The sequence below is a fragment of the Megalobrama amblycephala genome, linkage group LG22 (assembly GCF_018812025.1).
Source record: "Megalobrama amblycephala isolate DHTTF-2021 linkage group LG22, ASM1881202v1, whole genome shotgun sequence".
In the NCBI taxonomy this organism is placed as follows: Eukaryota; Metazoa; Chordata; class Actinopteri; order Cypriniformes; family Xenocyprididae; genus Megalobrama; species Megalobrama amblycephala.
The window spans coordinates 8,131,774-8,148,385 of record NC_063065.1 but is presented as its reverse complement, the minus strand read 5'-3'; the positions used below and the strand labels follow the sequence as shown (position 1 = coordinate 8,148,385).

Here is a 16,612-nt window from a genome sequence, read left to right as displayed (position 1 = left end):
AACTCTTTGGTCATTTTTTTTGAGCAAGATGCTATTGGTTTAATCAGATTCAATGAACTATGCTAAGCTATGCAGAGATCGACTGAATGGATTCGAAAACGGTAAAACTCAACTGTTTAACTCTGGGGGAGTTGGAAAATGAGCCTATTTTCAAAAAAGTGGAGTGTTCCTTTAACTAAATAAAATATAAAAAACATCAACTTTTTATTTCAGCTAGTTGCAAAGGCAAAATTTCTCATTTTCATTTAGATGAACTGGAATTTCTAGAATAACTAAATAAATAAATTCAAAATACTAATAAAAACTGTTAGTAGTATATCAATAACTAAATGTCCATTTACACCATTTTAACTAAAAACGGAAATCTTTTTATGCATTTTGGGGGCCTGAAAACGGAAACTTTTGAAAACGGGTTTCAAAGTGCAAGTTTGTGAAAACAATACCTTTATCGTCTCCATGTAAACTACAAAAACACAAATTTGTGAAAAAACGGTGACGTCATATGCATGTATGCAGAATACAGTGTTTTTTTTTGTTTTCGAGTTTTGACAATGTTGTTGTCTGTATGCGAAAAATGCAAAGAAGAAACTTTTCCATTTTTAGTACAAAGTTGTTGTGTAATGGTACCCTATAATAACACTGGGTAACATTGCAAATGTAAGTAAATGTTGATTGATGCAGGTCACATCTACCTGAGATTTATATATATTACGTTAAACAGTTAACAATCTGACAATTATGAATCCGTTTGTTTTTTTAAATGTTGATGTTGTGAACAGTTACTTTTATTAAGTAGTGTAAGGAGAGTGATCAGAGAACACATGAGGACATAGCAGTAAAACTGTCATTAAAAGCACAGGAAGTGCTATATCAAGCCATTTATGGTGTCGAAAGCACAAAAAACAGAAACAAAAAAGTTTAATTCTTCACTTGATCCATATGCTTTATCTCAAACCTTTTCTTTTAATGGCTTTGTAAGCTTGATGCTGTTTTCCAGATGGCTATGTACCATTATAAATCTGTCTTGCATGTCAAGCAACTATGTTATAATATGAAGATTTAGAAGCGTTAATCTTACCTGCTAACAAACAGTACATATGTTTGACTAATTGGGCATATACGTCGCAATGCTGCATGACTTGATATATCGTATATATTTTGTATTTTATTAACTTATATTCCTTTAGCTCATACTGTATTCTGAAATGGACTGATCGCTGATCACAAAGGCACATGCTTTCATTTTAGGCATAGCATCAAAAGATACTGCTAGCATCTGTCTGTCTGATCAGTGGTGCCAATACAGAAAAACACTAAGATTTGGGATGTCTCTGTTGAGGGCATTTAATGAATGCAGCAAAACAATATTCGATCTTTAACACTCTTGACACATGAAAGCTTACAGTATAGTCTCAAATATACTGTAAATAATGCATGCAATTTGGTTGCAACTCGCTAATGGATATAAAATCATCCAAAGTTCTTTAATCTGATGCAGTTTATGTTTATATTCAATATAGTTAGTGGAGAACAGGTGGCACCAGTCAGCAATCTATATGCATTTTTGCTATTGTATTAGTGTCCTTTTTCAGATTATTCTATTAACTAAGATTTTCACTACACTGAAAGGCACGGTGCGTGAGGAGAACTATCAAAGAACGCATGAGGACGTATGAGTAATGCATCAGCAGTAAAACTTTCATTAGGAGCACAGGAAGTGCTATATCTAGCCATGATGCCGAAACAACAACAACAAAAAATGGAAACAAAAAAGTTTAATCCTTCACTTGATCCATATGCTTTATCTCAAACCTTTTCTTTTAATGGCTTTGTAAGCTCGATGCTGTTTTCCAGATGGCTATGTACCATTATAAATCCGTCTTGCATGTCAAGCAACTATTTTATGTTATAATATGAAGATTTAGTTACCTGCTATCTGCTTTTTCTGCAGATTGTTTTAGTTGCCAGTTGTGTGACCAAGACACTTGGATGAATATAAAACGATGGTAAAGCTGGCAAAAGCACTATATTCAAAGGTCATTATTTTAGTGAACAGAGATGCATTTTAATGCACAGTGACCATACAAGTATAAAAACAAAAAAAATTTTAGCTTCTTGTGCGATTGAAAGATGCAAGTCAACGCATTCATTTATTGAGGGGATATTTCCACCTTCCAGACTTATCAAATAAATGAATTCATGTCAAGTACTATTGTTTAAAAAGGCTGTTTAAAACAATGGAGAACTATGAATTTATTTGGTTCATCAGACAAGATATATAAATATCTCATAAGCATTTTAAGACATTTGATTTGATTTGCATTCCATGTCATGTCCACGATGCTCACTCAAGACCACAAGACAAGTTTGCCCAAAGTCCCTTGTTCATTCTTTTGAAGGACTAAGCAAAAGGAGAAAAAGATGGGGTTATTTTGGCGATGGAGATTAAGGCAGAGGGGGGCTTTTTGTCATTTGTGCGAGACAAGCCATTCATCCATCCCCCGTTCAGAGCCCAAAAAAAAGGCTGGTCCCAGAAATTAGCAGTTTCAGCTCAGCAGCAGAGGCGTCGGGCTGTGAAGGAACAGAGAAATTGACTAATTAGCAATGCGCACTAAAACTTGACGGTTCTCTCCATAACGCAGAGAGAAAGAGAGGAAAGACTCGCCTTTTCTCCTCTCCTCTTTTTCCATAGATGTTTGAAATCGCAGTCATTTACGCTCGACAGTTTTTACAATAGCCTTGAGCCATAATTTTGCGAGTCTCTCCAGCATCCATACCCCTGCGCGGTCTCTCTCCACCGGCCATGCGCGTCCGTTTCTCTCCCCGACCGTGGATTTCCTATTACTCTCGTTACGACTCACTGAGCCCCAGGCCCAAGGATAATGATGTGTTGTTTCTTGGTAGCATAATTTGTCACACGTATATTTCTTCTTCTTCTTCTTCTTCTTCTCTTGCAGAAAGCACACAGCTCCTCTCACACTCACACACACTTCTTCTTCTTGTTAATTCAGAGGAAACATAAATGATCAATGAGCTTGAATGAGCGGGGATCAATGGTTAGGATTCTGATCCATAGATCATAGACTTTTCCAACAGGACTGAACAAAGAAAGTGCACAGAAGGAGCCGCGGCTTTACTTTTCTTTAAGTCAGGTAAGTTTTGGATACCTACTACTAGCATTCGGTACGGGTGCGCACTGTGCGTAAATTTTCCACGGGCTGAAAGTTGCCGTTTCTTCTGGTGTTCTGTCTCAGACTGGGTGATAAATACCGCGCGTGCGATTGCATTGTGTTGTTGCCGACCAAAGCGATGCGCAACCGCACATCTATGGTGGTGATGCTGATGTTGCGGGAGACAAACTAATTGCTTTTGTATCGCATATCGGGGGGAATGTGTGCATGCATTTATGTCTTGTAAGAGGGGGTGTGTGTGTGTGTGTTCGCGAGGCCGGATAACAGATAGCGGGCAGTTTGGAGGCTACATCGCGGGCTTTGCATAGTTTGTTTCAGCCCGCAGCGACCATCGGATTTGACGAGCTCACGAACGCATGCACGAGACGTATAGATGGGTATGCAAGTATTCGTGTGGTTTGTTTAAAAGCGCCTGATGCGTGCTGCAAACTTAATTCGTTAGCATGCATGCGTTATATATACGGTTGAGAACTTGCTTGCATGCATGCATGAATGAGATGCTTTCAGAATGCATATGCTTCAGTTCCATGCAGTGTAGTGCACCAATGGCATTATTTACTCGCAGGAGGTGTGCGCAGCCCCGAAGTCATGTCCAGATCGGGTGACCGAACCTCCACGTTTGACCCGACTCACAGCGACACTCTGCTGCACGGTCTCAACCTGCTGTGGAGGAAGCAGCTCTTCTGCGATGTGACTCTCACGGCGCAGGGACAGCAGTTCCACTGCCACAGAGCCGTGCTGGCGTCCTGCTCGCAGTACTTCAGGTCCCTGTTCTCCACGCACATGCTGAGCAGAGAAGACGGGCTGGCGGCGAAGGACCAAGGCAGCAGCGGCACCCCGTCCTCCTCCCCCGACGACAAGCTCCTGCCCAGCCCGCGCTCCACCATCAACAACCTGGTTCTGCAGGGCTGCTCCTCCATCGGTCTGCGGCTGGTGCTGGAGTACCTCTACACGGCCAACGTCACCCTCTCCCTGGACACGGTGGAGGAGGTGCTCTCCGTCAGCAAGATCCTCAACATCCCCCAGATCACCAAACTCAGCGTGCAGTTCCTCAACGACCAGATCTCGGTGCAAAACTACAAGCAGATCTGCAAGATCGCAGCTCTGCACGGGCTGGACGAGACCAAGAAGCTCGCCAACAAGTACCTGGTGGAGGACGTGCTCCTCTTGAACTTTGAGGAGATGTGCGCCATGCTGGACGCCCTGCCTCCGCCCGTGGAGTCGGAGCTGGCGCTCTTTCAGATGTCCGTGCTGTGGTTGGAGCACGACAGGGAGACCAGGATGCACTACGCTCCCGACCTGATGAAGCGCCTGCGTTTCGCCCTCATCCCTGCCCCGGAGCTGGTGGAGAGGGTGCAGTCGGTGGACTTTATGAGGACTGACCCCGTGTGCCAGAAACTGCTCCTGGATGCCATGAACTACCACCTGATGCCCTTCAGACAGCACTGCAGACAGACCACGGCCAGCAGGTAGGATCTTCTGCATGATCTCAACATATACATTTCATGCTTTTTAGGTAGAGGTTAGTGTTTTTATTTTAAAAATCTATTTTAATTTTTTTTTTTTTTTTTTTAACAAATAAAACCAGGGGTTGTCTGCATGGAAACAATAATAAAACTGCATACAGTAAGAAAAATAAAGCCAGGTTTCACAGAAAAGTCAAGTTTGTTTTTGTCAGACACGAGTATGTAAATATAGAGTTCTTCACAACACTGTGCACGTGATCGTGCCCTGATACTATTGGAACAGGCTTGTGGCAGGTGTCAGTAAATAGATCAATCTTTTTTTGGTAAAGATCTGCACAGTTAACTTGCGAAGTGAATTACATTAGATTAGCAATCTTTTGTTGGAATATGCGATCCGTATTTGTTCAGTTTCCACGCTTTGCCTTATCTGTGAGATGCTCATTCTATTCCTCATAGTGCTGTTTCAGGGTTGATTAATTTCAGCACTGTTGCAAGCTTGCGTACTGCAGACATTATTGCAGTCTGCAGATGGGATAATTAGCAGGAATAGGTGACCGTGGAATAAACTGGAATCAGTTGTTGGAGAATATGAGAGATTGTTTGCTCATTTTAAATATCTCTTTTTTTAACTTCAGGAATTAAGATGCTATGAAAGTCAAAATGGCTTGATATGTATATAATCGCTCGTCTCATCATTGTTTATCAGCTCACCTGTGTTAATATCATTTGCTGAGCATCATCCAATAACTTGAATGAGATGGAATCAGTGAATGACTCTATTGAAGTGTCCTGATGATGATGATGATACTAGTGTTGAAGACTCTTTGGTTTCATTGTCCATTTGTTTCCCATGCTCAGTCTTATAGAGCTGAAAGGGATTGTAAATATTGAGCACCCAGACTTATAAGCACTTATTCAATCTAAGATTTTAATTGCATAGGCTAACTAAGGTCTCTAAACTGATAAGCGAAATTGACATTAGTTGATTTGTTTAATTAAATTATTGATTGACTGAATGGATGGATGCATATTCAGGATCTAAGCAAGCAGCAGTATCTATGACAGACAGAAGTCACATGCATGACTTTGGCCAATAGGATAAGAACACATAATAGAAGAAATAAGGCTGTCAAGACCTTTACATGGTTTGAATCACAACCACAGAGGTTGATTTTGTCAATATTCCAGATTTAACAGTTTTTGGCGCATTTGGGGATAACATTTAAAGCAAATAGCTATAAATAAACATATGCACCTGTGAAAATGTGACCAAATGCAAATTATGTTGCTTGCATTTATTTATGCTTATGTTCAGGATTTCACAATTTAAAACGAGACCTATAATGAAGAGTTATCAGATTGAGTTTCACACTAGTTGAAAAGAAATTATCGTTTTTGAGGAAACCATTCCAGGATTTTTCTCCATATAGTGAACTTTAACAGCTACCAATGGGTTGAAGGTCCAAATTTCAGTTTCAGTGCAGCCTCAAAGGGCTCTATATGATCCTAGCCGATGAATAAGGGATCTTATCAAGTGAAATAAACATTTCTAAAAAAAAAATTCTTTTCATCTCAAACTTTCATGTCAAATTTTTAACCACAAATGCTCGTCTTGCACTAGCTCTGAGATGCGCCACGCATTACGTAATCATGTTGGAAAGGTCACACATGACGTAAGCAGAAGTGCCGAGCAAGTGTTTACAAAGCGAACGCGCAAAGACTGTCAAGCGATCTTTACATAAAAAAAAGGTACAACAACGATGTCACACGATTTTGAAGTTGGAGGAGAAAATGACATGGAGTTTTCCGCCCTACTGCGGTACTTCCACCTATGTCACCCGTGACGTTTTAAACGTGATTACGTAACGTGTGCCGCATCACAGAGCAGCGCAAGACGAGTATTTTTGGTAAAAAAGTGTATAATTGTTTTTTTTTTTTTTAGAAAATGACTGATTGTTTCGGTAGACAAGACCCTTATTCCTCGTCTGGGATCATGTAGAGCTCTTTGAAGCTGCACTGAAACTGACATTTGTACCTTCAACCCGTTGAACCCCAGTGAAGTCCACTATATGGAGAAAAATCCTGGAATGTTTTGCTCAAAAACCTCAACATTTCTTTTCAAGTGAAGAAAGAAAGACAAAAATGTCTTAGATGACATGGGGGTGAGTAAATCAGGACATTTTGATTCTGAAGTGAACTAATCCTTTAAATCAGGTTTCAAAACATACATTTAGTGAGCATCGCAGAATAAGAACGGATACAAACCCTTACAGAGATGCATCATCGCAGTGAGGCTAATTGATTCTATAACTTAAAATGAACAAATCAATAGAAGTCAATATTGTTTTGTTTTTTCGTTCATTTGACGGTGATGATAGAGTCATTCAGCATTAATATTCTCTCATGTTCTCTGCTCAGCTTGCCGTCTACCTCCTCGTGTTTGTACACGCTTTTACCTTGTTGTGGCATCTCATTCGATATGTGATTGCTCTGCACTAATAACATCTAATGACAGAATTGTTAATGAATCTGTTTCCCCATCCCTCTGTAACACAGGATTCGCTCAAACAAACGGATGCTCCTGTTGGTTGGGGGCCTGCCTCCGGGTCCCGACCGCCTCCCTAGTAATCTGGTTCAGTACTACGACGACGAAAAGAAGACATGGAAAATCCTTACAAGTGAGTGCCTGCTCTTGTCTTGCTAGCATAGATCTTTTCTCTTCCACAGGAAGAACCCTGCCTGCGTTGGGTTGTGCTCCATCGCAGAGCAGAATAGAGCGAGAGCTTCCTGAGATGCAGGAGGTAATGATGTATCACTATCACTTTTAATGTAACTTTTTAATCAGAGCATGACTGCCTTCACACCATTGTGGAGCTGTAACGCCTGGATTCACTTGTGTGTGTGTGTGTGTGTTTTATTTTTTTTGCCTCTGTCTTTTTGCATAAGCGTGCCGGCAAGATTAATTTTAATCTAATGATCTCGGGAAGATTCATCATCAGAAGATGACACGTATTCTTATTGAACTGCTTTATTAGGGCAAACGTTCTCGTCAGTGCATTTGTCTTCGCGAGCAGCAGGAAAGGAACGGGAGCGGTTCGCGTACTGCCAATAGTTTGTTGTGTGCTTTGGCATGACGAATTAGAACCGGAATCAGAATTCTGAGAAGGTTTTAAATGACAACGATACAGATCAAATGTGTCGGAATTTTGAGTATTGACATCATAATCGTGATGTCATAATGGTGTAATCGTGGAATAGAATGTGCTCTTTCAAAGAGATTTGGAATGGAGTTCCGAATTAGTATGTCACCACCTTGTCTCAGACCGAGAAAGAATAAAAAAAGACACAAAATAGGCAATGGTTGACATGTAGTAGAGAGCTGTAAATAAACTGTGGCATAGCTCAGATAATTTAGTTTTAGAAGAATTGAATGAGATTTTGTGGATAAACACAGGAGACGCATGAGATTGTCTTTTGCTCAGGAGACAACGCAAAAGTTTTCATTTGCACATCTTTTAATTTCATTTCAGTCTACAAGAAACAAAGCGAAACTCTACCCAAAAAAAGAAAATTCTGACATTATTTATCCATGTCGTTTTTTCTTCTGTGGATCATAAAAGATGATATTTTGAGAAATGTGTCAGTGTTGTTGTTTTTATTTGCCTATAAAATGAAGATCCAATATTGTTTGGTTCCCAAAGTTTGCATTCTTCAGAAGAAAGAAATGCAGGTTTGAAGTATCTTGTGAATAATGCCAGAATTGTATTTTTTTGGGGTGGAGTATCCCTTTAAGACATTAATATATATTGAGATTTCTGACTTTTGATTGCAGACATTGGCATATTAGCAAATCTGAGCAGTTTGAGACACTGTTGTGATCTCTTGTGAAACTCTAAAGGAGTTTTTTCTCAGGTGAAACATTTGGTAAGCAGGTCTCATTTGCTCTACATGTAATTTCATTGCTGTCATTGAGGCAATAAAGAGATCTACTTGGTGATTTTTCTTTACTGCGCATTTGCATATTTTCCTTGTTAGTTGATATAATGCTTCAGAGTCGGCCCTAGCTGTTTTCGGATAGTTAAAACGGTGTATTATTGTACAAATAAACTCTCTAAACTAGTCAGTTACTGTCTGTACGTGTGTCAGTTACACTGTTATGTGTATGGCAAGCTACATGCGGCAAAATGTCTGGAGTTTCTGTAGCGGGTCACGTGTTTGGAGAGAAACTCTGAGTTCAGTTTTATAACACATATAAATGGATTATAATCCTAAATTAGGTCTATGTAGCTCAATATAAGATGCAAAGTAAGTTCGTTTTTGTAATTTAGCACTGAGCCAAGACACAATGTATTATGATTTAATTAAAACGATTCTATAGTGTCTGTTCCTTACCGAGGCAAAACAAGGACATAAACGGACGTGCAGTCATTTTGTTTTATGGCTAAAATTGCGTTCAGTCATCCAGTCACTGCATCGCTGAGGTGTGAGACCTACAAAGACACCTTACGCTCTGAAACCTGCTTGTAAGCGTTTGGCAGCATGCATAGCATTCATTAATGAATTACATCTGGATCTATATAACTTACACTCATAAGGTCATAGTGTAATGTCCTTTATTTCTGCCTCAGACGTCGAGTCTTAAATGGCCCATGGCCAGGCGGAGCGACCAAACTGCAAAATCATCCTGTGAACACACCAGCAGCCCCTTGATGTCGTTTGGGGTGTGCAGGTTATTAACATTCAATCATAACTTTGCAATGAGCCGAAACCCAAAAGGGGGGGAACAGCGACTGATTAAAACCTTCATCAGCACTATTTAGGATGGTTCTCATGACTGGCTGCACCTCTCTGCTTCTCTGGCTTTCTGCTCTGTGGTGACACTGCCACCTAGTGCACACAGTGTGCTATGGTCGTAATCAGAGGATACATGGCATTTGTCATAAGTTTAAATGTGTTGATTATTCCATATTGTACATTTAATGCCATTGTTGTATTCCTTATTGGTGACAACATGTTTCACATGTTTTAAACATATTAACATGAAGCAAACAAATTAAGATTTTTTTTTTTTTTTTTTTTTTTTGCATTAGGAAATAAAGATTATTTCCGGGCCATTAGATTTTTTTTTTTTTTTTTTTTTTGCACTGTGAACTTGTTTTCATATCATATAAGCGCTTTTTCATTTTACTTTTTTTCAATTTCGTTAAATCTCACTTATTCTCATTATATTTGTATTACTGTAATAGATGTTTATTTTTGTACTTTTATAGCATAAATTAAAAGCAATATGTTATTAATAAATACATCGATACTACAGTGAATTCACAAACTGAATTCACAATTTACCTTAATTTACATTATATACTTTTTTTATTTTTATTTTATTTTTATTTATTTTCTTATATTTATATTTTCATGACATTTAAGAACTATTTTAGTTTTCTTTTGTAGTTTCTTTTATTCTTCTCATTGATTATTTTAACTGAATTTATTACTGTAATAGTAGATTTTTACTGTATAAAATTCTTTAAATCCACATAAATTAAAAGCAGTAAAATAAACAATGAATAAATACTTACATCTTAATGAATTCACAAAGTGAAATCACATATTTTATATATATCATTTTGTTTGCTGTTCAATAACTTTTTTTTTTTTTCATTTATTTTCTTCATTAATAACAATTATAGGGAAGAGGGGGTCCTTAATTCTCACACTGTAAAAATTTTTGTTGGTTTAACTTAAAAAAGTAAGTTACCTGGTTGCCTTAAAATTTTGAGTTCGTTGAAATTAAAAATTTGAGTTAATACAATGAAAGCGATTGGTTTAATAAATAGAAACTTAAAATATTATGTTATCTGAACAACATTAATTATCTAAGTTGATTTGACAAAAGAAAAAAAGTTGTGATAACAAATCATGAAAGTAATTTTTTACAGTGGAAAAAAATGTCAATGTAATTAAGTCTTAATTGTCCTGAAAAATAAAAAATCTTATTTATTTCTTTTGATTTTGGAGTGAATTCTGAGATATACTCAATACGCTGTCATAAACTATGCCTCAGATGTTTCTCTTTTAACCCCAGAATGTTTTTTTCTGTGTTAAAACACTGAAAAACAAAGAGAAATTCAGGAGATTCGTTCCTTTAAAAGCCAATATCATATGTCTTCACAGTGCATAGGCTTCTTATCAGTCAGTTTAGCAATATGATGCATCTGCACCTGTGTAGATCAGGCTGTAAGATCAATAACAAAGCCTAGACTGTGACCTCTTGATCATCTGAATCATCCCGCAACAAATCACCTTCCAAAGCTGAGTCTGTTGGGACGAGTGTCACGTCTGCAGCAGTAAATGTCAGCAGGCCACAAAAGCCTCGCGTGGCTCCAGACACCTGAGAAGCCGAATGATTCTCTCACTGACAGTTAGATCTCTGTCAATCAGTCTGGTTTTGTGTGCAGCGAGACAGTCGGGAGGTTCCCCTCGTGGGACGGAGCTGTGAGATTCAGTCCGGATCCGTTCTCAATGGAAAGGCCTCTGTGCGTCAGACTCCAGTTAGATTGCGGTAGAAGAGGCCAAACGGAAAAAAGCACGATTCAAGGCTGTCTAATTTTACAGCAACTGTGATCCATCAGGCAGCGGAGATGTGACAGTGGAAATGAATGATCGAGGCAGACAGGTGGCTCTTAGCGTACGACTGATTTACGCTGCACGGGCACCGGACGGAGATTTATGGAGTGAACATGATCATGTTCATTATGACTGTCACCCTACGACCATTTCTCTCTATTTCAACTGGGGGTCACTTTTGCAGGAGATGGAGAATTAGAAAAGATGGAGACAGGAAGGAATGCTGCTGGAAAGCAGCCTGTATATCAGAAATCTGTACCACAAACCTGCTAATACGAGGAACTACCGTACTATTTGATTGGTTGTGACAGCAATTTATTCGAAATATTGAGAAGAGTGCCATTAAATATGGTTTAATTTTTTTCGTCACCAGAAAATGTTGACTGTAAACCTCAGGAGGTCAAACTCATACATGTATGCTGTTTTTTTTTTTGTTTTTTTTTACTCAAATAACATATTGTATGGAAATGTAAATTGCACACTAGGCCGTTTTCATATTAAATTCTAAATCTAATTATAAAATTAAGTTTTTACTCCAATTTGCTTTTGAAATATGATCATTTACACTTTGGCTGTCATAACATTTATTTAAACATAGGCTACATTAAATAATTAAAACATTAACCATTTAAGTAAAATATAGGCCTAGTGAATATATAGGCTAATTTAATACTCTAGAGTTCATGTCTCAAACTAGCAACTAGCAAACTATCTGTGGACAATGTAATGCTATGTGTGACATAGGGGAGAGTGGGGTAAGATGAGCCATTTTTTACTTATGTGGTCCTCAAGATAAGGGAAAATGAGGCAGATGTACAATAAAAGTATTTAAAGTAATTTTTTAGGATGTTTCCTATCATTTTAAATGATCAGAATAATTCTATGACAAAGGGCTCTAAATATAGGGCTTCTTATAAAAAAGTGTTCCAGGTTAGGGGTAAGTTGAGCCGAGTTGACTATTTAACTGAATCTGAATCAAACCCATGTGAAATTTTGAAGATAACAACTAATGTAATAATCAAATATCCATTTACAAATATTTATATTTCTTTTCTTAATGTTACCTTAAACAACATAAAACCAACCAAATGAAGTTGAAATTTCAATATCTTTAATTGTTCGCATTTCTGAAACAATATGTTGAAGTTGTAACCTTCCCATAAACAGACTAAACAGAGAATTTGAATAAAATTAAATAAAAACTGAATTAGAATGAATAAATGTTACTGAAACTAATAAATATTTTAGTCAAAATGTTCTTGGTCTGGTAGTTTTTTCTGCACTGTTGACCATGTTAGGCCATTAGGGACTACTGGTGGAAAGATTCATATGATGAAACATCTTCTGGTTCATATCTGAGAAGGATTTAGTGGACTTGTTCCTATTACATAAACTCAAAAAAAAGAAGAAAAAAGAAAAAAAAAGAACCCAGCTGCATAATATTACATTGAAATTATAGCAGTTTATACTTCAGAGATTTAACTTACACTGTAAATTCATTGCCTTATGGTGGGGTAAACACTGGCTCAATTTACCCCACAGCATTTGGCTCACTTCGCCCCATAGCTGCCATTTTGGGAAAAACAAGCTAATTCAGGATAATATTTAGCTAAATGATTTGCATGGTTTTATACATTGCTAAATCACTAATATGATTCATGAATATTATTTTGACATGGACAAATTTGCTTTGATGTAACAGCCATTACATCTGTTATGCTAAAATTTTACTTTGACAAGCCAAAAACAGTTTTTAAAGTTAATAATCCTTTTCACAGTCTGGCAGAAATGATGGGTGGTTCCAAAATACATGATCATATAGCAATACAAGGGTACGGTTGCCAAGATACAGGAGGTGGGGCAACTTATCCACTGGCTCATCTTACCCCACTCTCCCCTATTATTTACAAGCTGTTTTATTGACGTCTATCCGTGGTTTAAACACTGATTGAGCGATTACATGAGACATGAGAGGTTCATTCATGTTTATTTCATGCTGTAACTTGTAATAAGAGATGAATGAGGTGCCTCTACAGCGATCTGTCACGCCGCATCAAAACAGCATTTATTGTTTGAATTTCCTGATAAAATGGACTGAATCTGAAAAATGAGACTTTGTTTCTTATGGAAAGTAACAAAACACAAAAGGCCATTTGTAAATTTAATATTTCTGGCTTCCGGTGTCATTCGCTTCCAGTTATTTTTAGCTGTACAAAACCGCTCATTATGCTGCTTGATATTGGAAACGGGCATTTCCTACCATATTATTTTAATGGATTGTCTTAATTATAAACATGCTGGTTTGAAGCACAAACAGTTTTACAGTTTACTGCACTTTGACATTCTCCTCATTATTTCCCTATAGTGGCTATTAATTTGGAAATCTCGCACATTCACAGAAAACACCTTTCTTCCGCGTTGAAAAATAAGGCGGTGTCTAGCAAAGTTTTATTCACAGCATAGACTAAAAATTTGATCTTGTGATTTAATAATTGACATCAATTCATTAAAATGAAGATATATAAAATTAGTAGTTTCAAATTAAGTTCCACACACACATACATATGCATACACGCATTTCTTATATGTATCCTGACAAAATAGAATGATATTATTATTTCAATGATTTAATGTTTCTTGAGTGTTATTTCTTTGTGGGATTAGAGGGATTGCTGCATTGGTTGACTTTACATTATCCTTTACATATTTAATACAATATTAAATGATGTGTAAAATGTAAATGAACAACAGTTCATATAGTATTTACTGTAAATGTTGATTTGAGCATGCTGAAAATCTCAAAGTGGTCAAATATCATTGGCTTGGCTAATGTATTGACCTTTCATTATTCAGATGTATCATTTTCTTATTGCCAGTGAAGCAGTAGACTCATCTGTTTTGTCTCTGTGTTGTAGTAATGCCGTATAACAGCGCCCATCACTGTGTCGTTGAGGTGGAGAACTTCCTGCTTTTATTGGGTGGAGAAGACCAGTGGAACCCAAATGGTAAAACATGAATAAATAAAGCTGATTAAAGCAATCAATCAATGTTATCACTGACAATTCATTGAATGCACATTATTGTTTTTTTCAAACAATGTTTATAATGTTACTGTGGAATAAAACTAATATGTGTATCATCTTCGCAGGCAAACACAGCACTAACTTTGTAAGTCGGTATGATCCGAGATTCAATAGCTGGATACAACTACCGCCCATGCAGGAGAGGTACGATGCCTTCTGAAAATGACTTATTATTCATAAAATAATAAGAGCTCTTCATAACATGGCTATAATTATTTCTTAAGCCTTTGTGATGAATTTTTCACTCTTGGTTGCGACGGGGATATTTGCTGTAAACAGTCTCTCTACGTTGAGTGATTTTAAGAGACGATCTTTTCATCTTGTCTTTGTTTCAGGAGAGCGAGTTTCTTCGCTTGCTGCCTGGATAAGCACTTGTATGTTGTTGGGGGAAGGAACGAGACAGGTTATCTGTCTAGTGTCGAAGCCTATAACCTTGAGACAAACGAATGGAATTACGTTTCGTCTCTTCCACAGCCGCTGGCTGCACATGCAGGCGCCGTGCACAATGGGAAAATATACATCTCAGGTTTGATGATACACCTCATCCAAACAGTGAATTAATCAAACTATCTGAGATGTTACTAACAGGTGCCGTTACAGCCATGAAGTCTACAAGTGACTTACTGTACTATTAACAGCACAGTTCATGTATTTTGAACACTAGAACAGCTACTTTTATTTTAAAAACATTTTCAATTTAACATAAAATGGCATCTTTGTAGTACCTTAATGTATTTCTAAGTGAAATGTTGGACAGGATTTAGATTTATCCACTGGGATTTAATTGGATTGTGAAAAGCGTCTCTGGTCAAACTTTATTTTAGGGTCTAATTCTCACAATTAACTAACTATTAAAGGGTTAGTTCACCCAAAAATGAAAATTCTGTCATTAATGACTCAGCCTCATGTCGTTCCAAACCCGTAAGACCTCCGTTCATCTTCGGAACACAGTTTAAGATATTTTAGATTTAGTCCAAGAGCTTTCTGTCCCTCCATTGAAAATGTATGTACGGTATACTGTCCATGTCCAGAAAGGTAATAAAAACATCATCAAAGTAGTCCATGTGACATCAGTGGGTTAGTTAGAAGTTTTTGAAGCATTGAAAATACATTTTGGTCCAAAAATAACAAAAACTACGACTTTATTCAGCATTGTCTTCTCTTCCGGAATCCTTTCCATTGAACTGATTCCATTGAATCCTTTCATCTGTCGGCGTTGAACAAGAAGGGGGCGGTAATGCACCAAAACGCTGGATGCCAACCGCCGTAAAACAAGAAGAAGAAGAAGAAGCAGCTTCGTTTACAGTCTGAGGGAGACGCACGCTGTATTCAAGCTATTCTACATTGTTTGTATTTTGGTATTGCTATATTTTTTAAAATTGTGCGTAAGTGTGCATGTCGCGGATGTCCTAATCGCCAAAAACAACCACGGTGACGTAAAAGTGCATTACCAACGCCGACAGATGAAAGGATTCAATGGAATCAATTCAATGGAATCAATTCAATTGAATCAATTCAATGGAAAGGATTCCGGAAGAGAAGACAATGCTGAATAAAGTCATAGTTTTTGTTTTTTTTGGACCAAAATGTATTTTCGATGCTTCAAAAACTTCTAACTAACCCACTGATGTCACATGGACTACTTTGATGATGTTTTTATTACCTTTCTGGACATGGACAGTCTACCGTACATACATTTTCAATGGAGGGACAGAAAGCTCTCGGACTAAATCTAAAATATCTTAAACTGTGTTCTGAAGATGAACGGAGGTCTTGCGGGTTTGGAACGACATGAGGGTGAGTCATTAATGACATCATTTTCATTTTTGGGTGAACTAACCCTTTAATTATGACTTTTGCCTTAATAAACTCCTAATTACTGCTTATTAATAGTTAGTAAGGTAGTTGTTAAGTTTTGGTATTGGTAGGATTAAGAGATGTACAATATGGTCATGCAGAATAAGGCATTAATATGTGCTTTATAAGTAATAAACAGCCAATATCCTTGTAATATGCATGCTAATAAGCAACTAGTTAATAGTGAGAATTGGACTTTAAACTAAAGTGTTACCATGTCTCTATATGGCACATGATTTGGCGGAAAGTACTTGATGACATCAGCCAAAAAGGAAAGTCGTTTCAGAATAGACAAACATTTTTTCTTTAGAATAATGTGAATCGTTCCTGTAGCTTAAACAGTAGAGCATTGTGCTTGCAACACCAAGGTCATGGGTTTGATTCCCAG

General features: G+C 37.5%; 1 protein-coding gene across 8 annotated transcripts in view; it reads left to right on the top strand.

Moving 5' to 3' along the window:
* The window catches only part of klhl14 (kelch-like family member 14), a 34,912-nt gene that overhangs the window by 12,973 nt on the left and 5,327 nt on the right, over positions 1 to 16,612 (top strand). For 3 of the 8 annotated variants that reach the window (XM_048175032.1, XM_048175030.1, XM_048175029.1), the window contains 5 exons: positions 2,958 to 4,660; positions 7,214 to 7,335; positions 14,200 to 14,289; positions 14,433 to 14,511; positions 14,703 to 14,893. In XM_048175032.1, the coding sequence (XP_048030989.1) occupies positions 3,684 to 4,660; positions 7,214 to 7,335; positions 14,200 to 14,289; positions 14,433 to 14,511; positions 14,703 to 14,893 (1,459 nt within the window). In that variant the 5' untranslated portion in view covers positions 2,958 to 3,683. Of the gene's footprint in view, positions 1 to 237; positions 4,661 to 7,213; positions 7,336 to 14,199; positions 14,290 to 14,432; positions 14,512 to 14,702; positions 14,894 to 16,612 lie in introns of those variants that run through there. The other 5 variants (XM_048175033.1, XM_048175036.1, XM_048175035.1 and 2 more) reach the window with 4 other exon arrangements.